The 16,594-nt window shown below is 43.4% G+C and overlaps 1 protein-coding gene across 1 annotated transcript in view; it reads right to left on the bottom strand.

Annotated features, from left to right (window-relative positions):
• LOC132819831 (ribosome-binding protein 1-like) overlaps window positions 1–16,594 on the bottom strand; it is a 132,851-nt gene that overhangs the window by 26,101 nt on the left and 90,156 nt on the right. The window contains 5 exon segments of the mRNA XM_060831681.1: window positions 995–1,069; window positions 2,423–2,515; window positions 4,147–4,239; window positions 9,810–9,900; window positions 16,240–16,277. Coding sequence (XP_060687664.1) covers window positions 995–1,069; window positions 2,423–2,515; window positions 4,147–4,239; window positions 9,810–9,900; window positions 16,240–16,277 — 390 coding nt within the window.

Below are 16,594 nucleotides of genomic sequence, written 5' to 3'. Positions count from 1 at the left end.
ACAGTGTCCTCAAGGGAAAAGTTATACGGAATGTGAGGAATACAATAAAAGAAGCACACACCAAGAGAGGTAAACAAGTACAAGGAAGGTCATGTGAAGCAAAAAGAGTCATGGATTTGCTCAGCCAAATAGCCAGCTTCTGTGTTCTAGAACCTGGCTGGAAATGGTCTGTTCCTGGTCATTATCTGAAGATTCCTGATCAATGTTCTCTCTAAAAGGTGTGTGGGTTCACAACTGTGCAGTAATCTAGAAGGTACCACACACCAAAACAAAACACTCACAACAGCAAGCATCAGCGAGCGGAGATGAGCATTAAGTTCCAATTGGAAAAGAGAACGGACAGGTTAAAGTGGAACTGTGACTGCAGAGTTCAAGGTGGTGTGCTGGACGTGAGCGGCACGTGACAAGAAGAACAGGCAGTCGAGGCCAGAATGAGTTGGCAGAACCCTGGGAGAGACTGAGCTTCCAAAGGCGAGGGCACACTGGTTTTATCAGCCAAGGATTGCTCAAGTGGGTGATGTCAAACTATGTCAATAGCCAAATATTCTGCGGTGGGCAGAGAGATGGCAAGCTGTGTGCTTTTTTTCCCTGCGCTTTTTCATTCTTCATCCACTCATGAGAGTTTGAACTCTCCTGGCAGGCAAGGGCAGCAAGCAGATATGAAATGTGCAAGTCCAGGGAATGGCCAGGGAGAATGGGACACACAGCAGGAGAGAGAACCGGACACGGCTCGAGTTAGAAATCACCTGACAATTGTTCAGCATTTCTAGCTGGCAAGTATTTGTAATCATCAAGAGGTCAGGACAGGAGGTGGGTACCACTGTGATGTCTTATGTAATTGAATAGTCTGACAATGCTAACTACTTATGAAGAATTACTCGGTAACAAAAGCCAACTGTATGCCAGTGTGAAAAAGGAACAGAGGGGAGTTTTACAATTAAAAAGCCGACATACTTCACTCTGACATTTGCTTCTTTCTGCAATCAGTACTCACTGAGGGGTCTTTATTTGGCTGGTTCAGGAACTCCAACGTCTTCTGCTTGAACTCCTGTAACCAATCGCTATAAAGCTGAAACACAACATATTCGTTAGTACAGAACTGTGTTGCACTAAAAGCAACTGCTTTAACTTACAAACCTACCACAAAGGAGGTGACTATTCAGCCCATCCAGATTATGCTGAAAAGGCTAACCAATCAGTTCCACCTGCCTTACTCTTTCTTACTGGGTTTGTAAATGTTTCCTTTCCAATTATTCATCCAATTCACTCCTGAAAGTTACTATTATATCTGCCTCCACACCCCTTCAAGCTTGGCATTCCCAGTACAACATCTCACGTAAAATGTAAGTTTTATCTTCATTCTTTTTGCATATTCATTACATTCAGTTAGCTGATGTGTGGCACTAAACTGCAAACATAGGGTAATTTTAATTTAGTGTTTAAGTTCATGGTTTAAATGAAAATTACAAAGTTTGAATGATTAAATGCATTTACTTTCATAAAAAAAAGGCCTCAGTTAAAAATTACATTCCTGTTATTTAGAACTAGGACTAAAGACGGACTGAATGTTCACTTGTTCCACCTCTCCTTACGGCGCTGCTGTTGCTGATGTATCACTGCATGGGGGTCAGTTGCTCAGTTGGCCAGTGAGTGATGTCAATTGTGTGGGTTCAATGGTGCCCCCAATTCCTGGGCCAGCTGAAGGTCCTATCTTGCCACTTCCCTGAGGTGCGGTGACCCTCAGGTTAAATGCACCACAATCATCTCTTATAAGGGAACAGCACTGCGGGACTCTCAGGCTATGTCAGGACTGTGATGCTAGAAACGCACAGCGGGTCAGGCAGCATCCGAGGAGCAGGAGAATCAACATTTCAGGCATAAGCCCTTCATCAGGAGTATAAGCCCTTCTCCTGCTTCTCGGATGCTGTCTGATCTGCTGTGCTTTTCCAGCACCACGCTCTCGACTCTGATCTCCAGCATCTGCAGTTCTCACTGTCTCTAGGACTATGGTGGCTTTACCTTTACTGAATGACCCTTTCAACTGAGGCACTGCTGCCTGGCTATGGCTCAGCCTGATCTATAAAGCTCTGACACATCACTTGCCTGATCATTTGTCTTAACAGAGTTTAGACAGTTTGACAGCTGAGGCTGAGCAGGATTCACTGGAAGTCTGCACATACATGGATGTTCCAGCAGGGGTCACTGGATAGCAATCAAAAGGAGGACCTATAGAGTCTTTTCCTCTCAGTTCAGCCAACTGAGCACAGATTAGACCTCGCACCTTCAATCTGGTGTCAAGCATGGTATTGTATAGTATTGTTGCTGACAGTGCAATTTAGAATTCCATCTTTTCAGTTAAAAACACAGTTGGTGGCCCACTAAAATTACGAGTTCATTTAGACAACAAATAACCATCTCTTACCTGTTGTGAGGATACTGACACCTCTGGGAAGAGCCCCTGAAGCATTTCTTTGGTTTGTGTGTGGACCAATCTTAATTGGTTCTCTGCCTCTTCCTAAAAAAGATACGTAAATAGATTTATTAATAGGTGAGAATAAGTCTGACCAGGAATGTGTGATGAATCGTGCAGTCCAATCAATCTGTCCCTGATATGACAGCAATCTCATCAGGGAGAAAACATCAAAAAGAAATTTGATATGAGACAAGAGTTTTCATTAAATGATTCATGATGATCAAGAACCCATTTCTCCTTCTGTTTCATTAATTTGTTGAAAATACTTTTGATTAAAAGCAGCCATAACATCACTAAATGCAGGATTGACGATGTCAAAGGTAACCAAGCCAGTCTCTAGAAGCCACATTTGCACTGATGCCTCTCTCTTCGTTTTGGTAATCCATGCCCATGACAATCAGGTGTTGTTTTGCTTTTGCATTTCAACCAACACCACCATGTTCCTCTCTCGACTGCTCCACCATCGCCAGATTACCCAACATCCAGCACTGGATAAGTAGAAAATTCCTCCAACTAAATTTTGGCAATTGTGAGGCCATTGTTGTCATTAACCCTCCACCTCCCCCATTCAATCTGTGCTCCTCAACTCCTTTCCTCTCCCTGGCAACATTCTCAGATGGAATCACATTTGAGTCAAATATAAGCTTCCAGCCTCACTATGATGGCCTATCCCACCTCCATAACACTGTCAAACTTCACAACTGCCTTAGCTCATCCATTGTTCAAAAACTTCAATTTATGCCTTCATTATTCAGGATTTAACTATTCTCAATCCTGCTGAAAGATCACAGACTTGAACATTAACTCTGGTTCTCTCACTACAGAAATATGCCCACTCAGGATTTAAGATGCAAAATTTGTTGCAGTATCAGACATTTGGATTAACAGGATGTGGTGAGAGTTAGGTCATGGGAAGGAAAGTTTTCTGAACCAGATGAAGGTTATGGAGGGTGGGGAATGGGAAGATGGTCATCTCACGAAAGTTTGAGCTGACAAGAGCCTAAATGAAGTTTTCAGCAGAAAGTAGACTGAGCTGGTGGGCAGAGATCAGAAATTGACCTCATACTGCAATTAATTTAAAATCTCAAATAGTGACAGAGAACTAGAGGTGTCATTCGGGGATGTATCAACTTAAATCTGCAAGTTGTCCTTTATCAGCAGGCGATGGTGTAGGAGTTGAAAGTGAAGACATTGTTTTCGCCAGAAGTGTCAACATCCAACGAATAGGAACAATATGGTCATGATAGTGCCCTTAGTAAATGGACTGTAACATATTCAATCAACCAGATAATTATTTTGATAAATGAGACTATTTTGATGCACACATAAATCAGCAGAACATCAGAGATGCTTACTGGGGTGCATCCTTTATCATATCTGCTTATGTGAGATCAACAGTGATTTGCCAACCACATATATCAATTCTCTTAATATTGTACATGGTAAGAGTTGTTGATGACAAGAATCGGGTCTCTCTTTGATTGCTGCTCCAACTGAACATTCCAGCACCTTCTGCCCTAGCATTGCTACTTACCTGACCCCAATCTACCACGGAGTCAACAGGGGAAAATACCACTGTTAAGCAGATAAGCAGCATAGCCCAGATTGTAAAAAATTCCTTTAGAGAATGCAAAAGCACTGAATACATGTCATTATATCACGGAGAGTACAACCTTTATGAGCTTAGCAGCAATGAATTTCTCCCCGCACATTTTTTCGGCTGATGCCAAAGCCTCCATGGCCTTCCAGTTTTTCGCCCGAAGGTCCTATTTGGAAACAGTTTTTTTAATGACACGCCATGCACAGTTTCACACGCAAGATACCAAGCAGAAACAAACCTCCCACTTATTTGATGCCATTCATTATCTCAGCATATCCCAAGTGCTTTACAGCTGAACCTGTTTTTTTTAAAAGAAATGTGGTCACTTGTAATGTATGAACCGCAGCAATCAATTTGTAGACAGCCAGGTCCCCCAGACATTATCTGATAATGACCAGATCAGTGTTTTCCTTAGTTACATGGTTGAGGGATAAGTATTGACCAGGACACTGGGACAACTCCCCAATTTTTCTTCAAATAGTAGCATTGGTTTGGTGTTCCATCTGATAAATGATACCTGTAACACTGCAGCACTCTTTCTCTTCTCCACTGGTCTGTCAGTGTGTGTGTGGTTCAAGTCTCTGAAGTGAGACCCCCTGACACAGAGGCAAGAGTGTTACCATTGAACTGATTTGTGTAAAATAACCAAAGGCGAGGGAGACTGGAGTTCATGGCAGGGCCTGGAGTTTAGCTAATGATGCATGTGGGTTAGTACATCACCTCCACTTGAACTGTGTAGTGATGTTCAATAATCGTAACACCACACAGACCTTAACTTTACATCGAATGTCAGCTGGGGGCAGAAACAATGCTCAATTTATCTTGGTTTTAAAATCCGATAGCAGAGAAAATGACCATATGGCCAACACGTTTGTGCCAACTCCCTAAACAATCTATCCAATTAGTTCCATTCCCTAAATGCCTTTGAAGCAATTTAGGGAAGGTTTACCAGACTAAGACACAAGATGAGTAAGTTGTCTTGTGAGGAAAGGTTTGACAGGCTCAACTTATAGCTGCTGGGTTTAGAAGAGTAAGAGGTGACTTGACTGAAACTTATAAAATCCTGAGGTGTCTTGACAGGGTAGATGGGAGAGGATGTTTCCCTGTATGGGAGTATATAGAACTAGGGCGTCTAAAAATTAAGGGTTACCCATTTAAGACAGAGATAAGGCACCATTATTGAGAGACTTTGGAACTCACTTCTTGAGAATATGTTGGAAGCAGAATCCTTGAATATTTTCAAGGCCTCATGTTAAACTGGGGGTGTGAAAGGTTATCAGGAGTGGATAGGAATGTGGATATGAGGTTACAATCAAACCAGCCATGATCTTTTTGAATAGCATAGCAGGCTCGATGGGCTGAATGGCCTCCTCCTGCCCTTGTTTATATGTCATTATTTTCACTATTTCACGATTGAATCCAGGGTGATGAACTCTATGGGTAAATAAAAGGACAAGTTGACACTCGATTTGGGACTGGCATTGGAGTTATCAGTCAGTATCACCCCCTCCCAACACCACTCCTTAGGCCAGTCACGCTTCCACCATCCTCCCCACCTCCCCCACCCTGGACCAAAGGTCTGAACTTGCTGGGGCCTGCATTCTACCTGCTGCCACCAATCTGGGCCAACTAGGGGTCCCAAGATCCCAGACGCCATGTTGGACCATCCCACTAATGTCACAGGAAGCACCAACAATACAAGCACCACCTGAATGCCATCAATATGAGACAATGGCATCCATAAGGTAATGATCAGGACGTGAGATAATTAGATAAAAGATGGATGGATCCATAAAAAAACAGAGTGGTGGAGCCAATGAGAAAAAAAACCAAGGATGAGCAAAAGGCAGAATTGTAATAATGCAAAGATTTTAGTGGTATATAGGAGGCTACTGAGATAGGGACGGACCAGGTCTTGAAACAATATGAAATAATATGAAAACAGTTTCAACTTCTCTGTTAAACCACAATTTAATAGCAAGTTTCTCATGTCTTTGTTTCCTAGAGCTAACCAGGACCATCCACCTCCTGGTTCCTGCACAGTTTCAATCTCCAAAATCTCTCTATTCCTTCAGAGCCATGAAGGGCCTTGGGACAAATAGTGGCTGGGATGACAGGAAAATGAGGCAAATGCATGTTTCTGTCCACCCTGTTGTGTTCATAAACCAGGATTCGCCTTCCCTCACCAGGGGTTTTAATTCCTCCATTCTTGTCGAAATGGAGGCAAGCAACATTTAAAAATGACAATCGGGAGGCAGTGCTGTGATTCCTGCTTCCATTTCTACCATGTGGGGTTTTTAAAAGGCCAGAATGAATGTGCAGGTAATGAGCTCACACAAAGCCATCTCACACTGAGCTAACCCATTGCAGGGTTGGCATTCTAGACTCACTACTATTTTCACGGAGTTCGGCTTGTTTTGGCCAACAACATGGTTGACCACAGCTCAGAAGAGTGGCAAACTGTAATAGATCCCTTGCTGGGAGTCAGAACTTTATGACAGGTAAATTTTAAAGTTCTTCCCAACTTCATATTATAGAGCAACTTCAATTATCGAAAAGGAGACGGGCGGGGAGTATTTCGTTCGGTAAATCAAATTCCGGATAATTGAATGCTGGATAACAGTTAACCGAGCATCAGGACCTTGCGATCATGCCGGATAATCCGATATTTGGATAATTGAATGCCGGATAACCGAGGTTCTTCTGTGTCATAATTAAATATTGTATAATAAGTTAAATGCATCTATAAATACAGTGATGGATGATAGATATTTAGAAAAGCTAAGAAACCAATAAATTAACCAATACTGTGCAAGTGGAAAAATCTTCAGGTACATTACTTTCTCCAGTGGATAAAGTGCTCTTCTGCATTCAACAGTATTGAACTTCAGATATTTGCCTGTCAATTGGACCCTGGTGTTTTGATCTTTACATTGATTGACAGCCTCGCCATCTGTTCAATCTCTGGAGCCATGGCACAGGGAGCAGAGGAGATATAGAGGAACGTGGCAGAGTGGGAGGGCTAGGGTGTCTAACACACGTACAATAATGGGTTGATGCCTCAGTGAACGCAGCTGAGTCTTTTAATCTATCTGCTTCAGTATCCACCCACTTCTTGCTTTCAGAGTTGGCGAACCAGACTCCAGTGCATCTACTCCCGTGTCACTACAAAATTAGAGACTCAACCAAGCAGGAGGCTGGGGGCAATCTCAGGAAAAGATCAATTCCTGACACAAAGATAAAAATATGGGACAGATCTCAAAATAGCCCTGATATACTACCACTAAGCATTGCTCACCAAATACATAATGGGCATGTATACCTTTGGCTGAAGTCATATAAAATTATACAGAATTTACAACACAGCCTTCCCTCACTCTAATTACCTCTTCTCACTCTGTTCCCACACCTTTCCACTCCCAATTCCCTATGATATGCATAAAGTTTCCTACTAAATACATCAGTTTGCAGTAACTGCTTCCACCACTATGTGGAAGCACGTTTTGCATTCTCACTACACAATTGCATTGTCAGTGTCTTTCTTATATTTATGGTCTTTTGTTCTGAACTTGAACAATAGAAGCAGTTACTCCACATTCATTTTCTCAAATCTCTTCATAAAGAGATTCATTAAGACCTCTATCAGGTTTAGGTCTAAAGCAAAATGCAGCATTTTGTTTTTTTGATTCCAATTTTAGTTTCTCTTTTGCAGGGAAAGTATCACGATCCTGCTCAGTGTTCTGTGATACTAATGTCTGCTTGGTTTCTTAAAATTTCAAGTTTTAATTGTAACTTGAACTGTTGCTGCAAACAGACTAATTCTACTTCACTGTACCTGTGTCACATGGTTAAACTTATAGAGGTCAGCTCTCACACACTTCCATTCTGGAATTACCATCAATAATAGTACTCTCAACTGTATTAATAACATTAAAATTTAACAGTTCAATTAAAAAAATAAAGTTGAGCTAAACGATTAGAAAAACAGGTATGGTAGATTCTCAGAAGCAAATTGGGAAGAGTAGGAGGAGAGGGTGAATTAAAGTCTAGCTGCTCAGGGGTGAAATTAGGGAAATCTTCACACGTAGGGTGCTTGCATTTTGAATGTGTGACATCTACCAGAACTTATCTGGTTTTATGGGTAGACTGAGAAGTTAGTATTTTCTCGAGAGAGAGAGAGAGAGAGCAAAGAGGGAAGAGAGGAAATCTTAATAAAGTGCATAAAATCCTGAAGGGTGTAAATAAAGCAATACTGTTTCTAATGATTGACAGGTTGATAATCAGAAGTTACAGATTTAAGGAGATGTCAAAAGAACCAGGGCAACATGAGAAAGTTGCATTTGTTAGGATTTTGACCACTCTGCCGGAAAGTCTAGTGGAAATTAATTCACAACTCCCTCAAAAGGGAGTTGGCTAACTACTTGAAGGAGAAAAAAGCCGCAGGGATACAAAAAGCGTTAGAAGTGAGACCAACGAGGCAGCTCTTCCAAAGAGACAGCACAGGCTTGAGGTTCGATAGCTTCCTTCTGTGCTGTACTATTCTAATTAATGTTCCACAACCACAAAGTGTTCCATAGTTACAGATAATTTCTAATCAACAAGCTCAGACATACTGAGTGGCGAATCTACTCTAAATCAGAATCTGACAACTCAGGTATCATGGCAAAATTCAGTGGTGTCAAAACCCACACATGAATGACAATTCAGCCAGAGAGAAGGCAGAGATGAATGGAATCATTTCAGCAGATAGGTAGTGTAACATGATGGGAACAGTAGGTCAGTCAGCACTGTTTCATCATTTATTTAAACCAAATTTAATATACATCTCAACTCCACTTTACTTCCTTAGCTATATATCCTTTCACATTCACAGAATTGTTACAATACAGGAGGTGACCATTCAGCCCATTTTGTCTATGCCTGCTCCCCAAACGAACAATTTGCCTACTGCTGCTCGGCCATCATCTGCTCGCATCCCAACACATTCTTCCTTAATGGATAATAATCCAATTCCCTCTTAGATGATTGAAACTGCTTTCGCCACACTCTCAGATGGTGCACTCTAGACATCAACCACTTGCTGTTCAATAATGGTTTTCCTCATTCCTCCATTGTTTCTTTTATCAGTTACATTAAATTGGTAGTCTCTAATTCCCAATCCTTCTACTAATGGAGCAGTTTCCCCCTATCTACTCTGTCCAGACACGTCATGATTCACTGACTGCATTTTGCAGCATTTATTGGGAGTCTGCTGCAATATAATTGAGGAATTCTGTTTGCAGTGATTCTGTTTAAATAACGTCCTGTCATATGTCCCATTTCACCTCAAACACTTTGGCTGATGTAGTGATATCCAGTCTCAACTGATGAAGTAAACTATTATCAAATAACAGGTCCAAGAAGATATGCAGTTGATGCACGGTGGATGTGGAGCTCTCAGTGAAAATTCATATCAGACCTCTGCATACATACATCTGCGAGTCCTCTCCTCAGGCCACCATGACCTCTGTGCCAGAATTCCTGATACTTGTTCTATCAGACAAAGTTCTGCATCACTGAAATTAAACTCCTGCCCTTTGCCATTGCCAGGATTCAAGTCCAAGTGGAGCCCTCCTGTATGGGGAATGTGAACTCTGACCTGAACCATGGAGCTCTTTATACAATAGTACATTGGGCAGCTGCCATGAAAACGCTTCCTGAAAACCAGGATTAAAACATAAGTAATAAAACACTCACATTGTTTTTGTTTTTTTGCTGTTCAATTGTTTCTTTGAGCTGCAATACCTCCTGTTCCAAAGTGGTAATCTGAATATCTTTATCCTTTAGCCTAAAGACAAAACAGTGAGCATAAAGAGACTGGTAACCACAGAATCAGCTAACTACACACACACACACACACAGACACACAGACACACACAGACACACGCTCATGTGCTTGTAGTTGATAAAGTGTGGCGCTGGGAAAGCATAGCAGGTCAGGCAGCATCCGAGGAGCAAGAGAGTCGACATTTCGGGCATAACCCTTCCTCAGGACTGGGGAGGAGGAAGGGGACTGGGAAATAAATGGCCGGGGGGGGGGGGGGGGGGGCGGGGGGGGGGAAGGGCGATGGAGCTGAGGAAAAGGTAGTTGGGATAGGGATAGGTGGGTGAAGGTAGGAGGTGATTGTGATTGGTCATTGGGGAGGTTGGAGCAGATAGGAGGGAAGGAAGATGGACAGTTCAACCAGGTCAAGGTGGTGGTCCTTCGCCAACCTATCGCCATCCCACTACCATTTGCCTAGCCCCACCTCCCTCCCGCTATTTACTTCCTACTGTGCTTTTCCAGCGCCACACTTTATCGACTCTGACTTCTCCAGCATCTGCAGTCCTCACTATCTGCAGGTGCTTGTAGTCTCTCACACGCACACTGGCTACTAAATCACAGAATGGAAACAAGTGTGGGGATTACAATGTGTGATTAATCTGTTCAAAGTTTGTGAAAAGATTTGTAGCTCGGGTGTTCGTTGTTGTGGTTCTGTTTGCCGAGCTGGGAATTTGTGTTGCAGGCATTTCATCCCCTGTCTAGGTGACATCCTCAGTGCTTGGGAGTCTCCTGTGAAGTGCTTCTGTGATCTTTCCTCCGGCATTTATAATGGTTTGTACCTGCCGCTTCCGATTGTCAGTTCTAGCTGTCCGCTGCAGTGGCCGGTATATTGGGTCCAGGTCGATGTGTTTGTTGGTAGAATCTGTGGATGTGTGCCCTGCCTCTAGGAATTCCCTGGCTGTTCTGTTTGGCTTGTCCTATAATAGTAGTGTTGTCCCAGTTGAATTCATGTTGCTTGTCATCTGCGTGTGTGGCTATTAAGGATAGCTGGTCGTGTCGTTTCGTGGCTAGTTGGTGTTCATGGATGCGGATCGTTAGCTGTCTTCCTGTTTGTCCTATGTAGTGTTTTGTGCAGTCCTTGCATGGGATTTTGTACACTACATTGGTTTTGCTCATGCTGGGAATCGGCTCCTTTGTCCTGGTGAGTTGTTGTCTGAGAGTGGCTGTTGGTTTGTGTGCTGTTATGAGTCCTAATGGTCGCAGCAGTCTGGCTGTCAGTTCGGAAATGCTCTTGATATATGGTAGTGTGGCTAGTCCTTTGGGTTGTGGCATGTCCTTGTTCCGTTGTCTTTCCCTTAAGCATCTGTTGATGAAATTGCGGGGTATCCGTATTTGGCAAATACATTGTAGAGGTGTTATTCTTCCTCTTTTTGCAGTTCTGGTGTGCTGCAGTGTGTTGTGGCCCTTTTGAATAATGTTCTGATGCAACTTCGTTTGTGTGTTGGGGTGTTCAAGACTTGGTCTGTGTGTGTGGCTTTCCTGTATACCTTTGCGGTGAATTCTCCATTAGGTGTTCTCTGTACCATCATGTCTAGGAATGGGATTGGGTTTGGGTTGGGTTGAATTTGCGGTAAGACTGTTTGTTCTAATCTTTGTATTACCGCTTCTGCTATGAGTCCAGAGATGGGTGAGCCCATGGGTGTGCTGTTGATTTGTTCATATATTTGGTTGTTGAATGTGAAGTGTGTTGTGAGGCACAGGTCCAGTAGTTTGAGTATGCCGTCTTTGTTGATAGGTTCAACATCCTGTTGTCTGTTCTGTATGTCCAGGTTGGCTATTGTTTCTCTGGCTAGGGTTTTGTCGATAGAGGTGAACAGTGCCGTTACATTGAATGAGACCATGGTTTCTTCCTTGTCTATGTGTATATTTCTGATGATGTCCAAAAATTCCTGTGTTGATTGTATACACTGTCTGGATCCGCTGATCAGGTGTTTCAGTTTCTGCTGTAGTTCTTTAGCCAGTTTGTGTGATGGTGTCCCTGGTAGTGATACTATGGGTCTGAGTGGGATGTCTGGTTTGTGCACTTTAGGTAGTCCATAGAATCTAGGAGTGTTGTTGCTTTCAGGTTTCATTCTTTGTAGGTCAAACCTGGTTATCTGTCCGTTTTTTTTGTAGGTTCCTCAGTGTGTTGTTTATCCTATTGGTGAGCTGTAGGGTGGGGGTCAAACTCCCTCTTTTGGTAGGTGTTGGTATCTGCAAGTAGTTGTTGCGCTTTTTGGATGTAGTCTGCTTTGTCCAGGATGACCGTCATTCTGCCTTTGTCTGCTGGTAGTATGATTATGTTCTTATCATTTCTTAGTGATTTCAGTGCTTCTCTCTCCTTGGTGTTGAGGTTATGTGTTTGTCTTTTCCTTGCACTCTCAGACCATAATGAAGGACCCGATACCCAGCATGAGCAAAACCAATGTAGTGTACAAAATCCCATGCAAGGACTGCACAAAACCCTACATAGGACAAACAGGAAGACAGCAAATGATCCGCATCCATGAACACCAACTAGCCACAAAACGACACGACCAGCTATCCTTAGTAGCCACACACGCAGATGACAAGCAACATGATTTCGACTGGGACAACACTACTATTATAGGACAAGCCAAACAGAGAACAGCCAGGGAATTCCTAGAGGCATGGCACTCATCCACAGATTCAATCAATAAGCACATCGACCTGGATCCAATATACCGACCACTGCAGCAGACAGCTGGAACTGACAACCGGAAGCAGCAGAGACAAACCACTACAAATGCTGGAGGAAACATCACAGAAGCGCTTCACAGGAGGCTCCCAAGCACTGAGGATGTCACCCAGACAGGGGACGAAACGTCTGCAGCACAAATTCTCAGCTCGGTGAACAGACCCACAACAGTGATTAATCTGTACCCATTTAATGTAATGAGTGTAGCACATAACTTCATTTGAATGACTTCTGCATGCAGTCTACATTAATACTGTTGATTTTATGTTGCAGGAGGCTAAACTGTATTTTACTAGCATCAGAATTCACCTTAGACTATCTCCTGAGATAGCACCTTCCAAACTCATGAGCACTTTATCTACAAGGAAAGAGCAGCAGGTACATGGGAACACCACAAATTGCAGGTTCCCCTCCAACCCACTCACTATCTGACTTTGAAATATATCACTGTTTGTTCAATGTTAATCCTGAAATTCTCTCCCTGAATGCATTGTGGGTCTACCTACCAGGCAGGTACTGCAGGGGTTCAAGAATACAGCTCATAATCGCTATGTCAGGGACAAGTGCTGGAGAAAGTGAGGTCTGCAGATGCTGGAGATCAGAGCTGAAAATGTGTTGATGGAAAAGCGCAGCAGGTCAGGCAGCATCCAAGGAATAGGAGATTCGACGTTTCGGGCATAAGCCCTTCTTCAGGGCTTATGCCCGAAATGTTGAATCTCCTGTTCCTTGGATGCTGCCTGACCTGCTGCGCTTTTCCAGCAACACATTTTCAGCACAAGTGCTGGCCCAACCAGCAACACCCATATCCCATGAACGAACCTGTCATTTAAAGAAGAGGTGCACTTAAAGTAGTAGGTGGAATAGGTGCTGGCATTGTGCAGTAAGTGAATGTGACTTGTGAAATCATAATGATTGACACAACATGGAAAAGTGTTTGATCCGAGATTTACAGATATTGGACTGAAGTCTCATGGGGGACATAGAACAGAGATTGAGAGAACCAGTTTCCCCAGAGTCACTCTGGACACACATTGAAAAGCCAGTGGAAGCAGACAGATGTGGAGCTCAAGATTAGAAATCAAGCCCTAGGGACAAGTCCACAGTGTCCAAATGGTCCAGTGATCAAGATGGATGAATCATCATAGGCACTGCTTAAATCACCACAGGCCAACTCACACCGACTAACAATTGTGGTCATTCAGGATTCTGGTCTCCTTTCTGTTGGAAGGATGCTGTGAAACTTGAAAGGGTTCAGAAAAGATTTACAAGGATGTTGCCAGGGTTGGAGGATTTAAGCTGTAGGGAGAGGTTGAATAGGCTAGGGCTGTTTTCCCTGGAGCGTCGGAGGCTGAGGCATGACCTTATAGAGGTTTATAAAATCATGAGGGACATGGATAGTATAAATAAAGTCTTTTCCTTGGGGTGTGGGAGACCAGAACTAGAGGGCATAGGTTTAGGGTGAGAGAGGAAAGATATAAAAAGGGACCTAAGGGGTAACATTTTCACACAGGTGGTGGTATATGTCGGGAATGAGCTGCCAGAGGAAGTGGTGAAGGCTGGTACAATTACAACATTTAAAAGGCATCTGGATGGGTATATGAATAGGAAGGGTTTGGAGGGATATGGGCCAGGTGCCAGCAGGTGGGACTAGATTGGGTTGGGATATCTGGTCGGCATGGACGAGTTGGACCAAAGGGTCTGCTTCCGTGCTGTACATCTCTTTGATTCTACCCTCCATCATGCTTTGTTTAGCAGCATGGCCTCCACTTAATAAATGTACCATATAGAAATGTGGGTTGCACCCTTGAGTCATCAGCCATGTGGCTGGTGAGCAAATGACTCTTGATGTCATATAGCCATCCTTTAGTTTGTCTTGTTGGCTCAAATGCAGCTGGTGCAACAGACTGCACTGGACGGAGGAATGGTAACTGCTGCCAGGACTTTGGCCACTGATCTCTCTAAAGTCACAAGGCGGTTGGAGAGTCAGGGTGCAATTCTCTCTGGCTCTGTTTAAGGGCAGATTTGAATATGGCATTTGAAAAGCATCTTGGTGAGGGAGGGGCAGCCAGTGGTACCTTGAAACACTGGGTAGGATGCCTTCCCAAAAAGCAACATGGTTGCCGACAATTGCTTGTCCCTGTGAGAGCAATTGAAATTTTCTTCGAACCGAGAGCCACATTAGCCTCTCTTATTCAGCAGTGACAAGCTGCGGGATGTTTCAAATGTATTAGCTCCAGCCTCAAAAGAGCCCGATTTTAAAATGTTCATCATCACAGGCATCTTCACAGCCACAGGGAATGCAGTCCTTGCCCTTTTTGAGTTGAGGTTAAGTTGACACTTATGTTTCCAAAAGCGCTGATGTCTTTTGCTTAAATTCTCACAATTTGCTCTGCTCCACATGGCATCTTGTCTTCCCCAAGTATTCCATGGGAAGTGCCTAACAGGGGAGGAATGACCAAGATCGATTGGTTTGCGCAGAATCCTTGAAGTCAGCAAAAGGTCTTTCAGCCCACATCACTCCACAACCGGGAGGCTTTTTCAACTTAAAACAACAGTAAAAAAAGGAGCAGATGCTTATGATGCCCTTATAACACAAATCATAGCAATAGAAGAAGCAGTCAACTGATTGTCAAGCATTTATAGATTTCCTATTTCTTTAAATAGAAGATTCCTTCCCCTGCTGCTGGGTGTGTGTTCAGTTGTGAGTAGGAGAGAGGAGGCTCACTAGATTGCTGAGCTTGAAGATAGCATTGCTGGCCTTAACTCAGCCTTATATGCTTTTTGGATCTCCCTGCCACGCTTATTTGCAATGGACACTCACTATACCCTCACCAATACGCCCCACAGTGTACCATCCACACACTCTTATGTAAACTCTCTCAGGTATGCATGCACACACTCACAGATAGAGTCATAGAGCTGTACAGCATGGAAACAGACCCTTCGGTCCAACCTGTCCATGCCGACCAGATATCCCAACCCAATCTAGTCCCACCTGCCATCACCCGGCCCATATCCCTCCAAACCCTTCCTATTCATATACCCATCCAAATGCCTCTGCAATGTTGCAATTGTACCAGCCTCCACCACATCCTCTGGCAGCTCATTCCATACACGTACCACCCTCTGCGTGAAAATGTTGCCCCTTAGGTCTCTGTTATATCTTTCCCCTCTCACCCTAAACCTATGCCCTCTAGTTCTGGACTCACCGACCCCAGGGAAAAAAAAACTTTGTCTATTTATCCTATCCATGCCCCTCATAATTTTGTAAACCTATATAAGGTCTCCCCTCAGCCTCCGACGCTCCAGGGAAAACAGCTCCAGCCTGTTCGGCCTCTCCCTGTAGCTCAAGTCCTCCAACCCTGGCAACATCCTTGTAAATCTTTTATGAACCCTTTCAAGTTTCACAACATCTTTCCGATAGGAAAGAGACAAGAATTGCACGCAATATTCCAACAGTGGCCTAACCAATGTCCTGTACAACCGCAACATGACCTCCCAACTCCTGTACTCAATACTCTGACCAATAAAGGAAAGCATACGGCACAAACACGCACGGCACCACACACTCTCACCCAATTACATGTTTCAGAACTGTACCTTACCTGTTCCCCAACTGTTCCAGTTCTTCCTGTTGGGTGGTCTGAAATGTAAGAATAAATTAAAACAAGCTTAGGCATAATACCTTTTGCAGAACACATCCTTTCACAAACCTCCATTTCAACCAGCAGATGCCCCAAATATTAATGTGTGAATTGATGCTACATTGAAGTGATTTTTCAGAACAGAATTTTGGATTAAATTGCTGCTGCAGCAAGTAGCAGTTCTTGTTATTTTAATCTAACCCTCACCATTCCCCTAACTTCTACTTTATCCCCTCCCTTTGCACTGTTGACATGAGATTAAAAAATAGAAACAGAAGGTACTGGGAAAACTCAACAGGTTTGGCAGCATCTGTGG

Source organism: Hemiscyllium ocellatum, chromosome 10 (assembly GCF_020745735.1).
Source record: "Hemiscyllium ocellatum isolate sHemOce1 chromosome 10, sHemOce1.pat.X.cur, whole genome shotgun sequence".
Classification (NCBI taxonomy): domain Eukaryota; kingdom Metazoa; phylum Chordata; class Chondrichthyes; order Orectolobiformes; family Hemiscylliidae; genus Hemiscyllium; species Hemiscyllium ocellatum.
The sequence above is the reverse complement of the archived record's forward strand: the minus strand, read 5'-3'. Positions and strand labels throughout refer to the sequence as shown.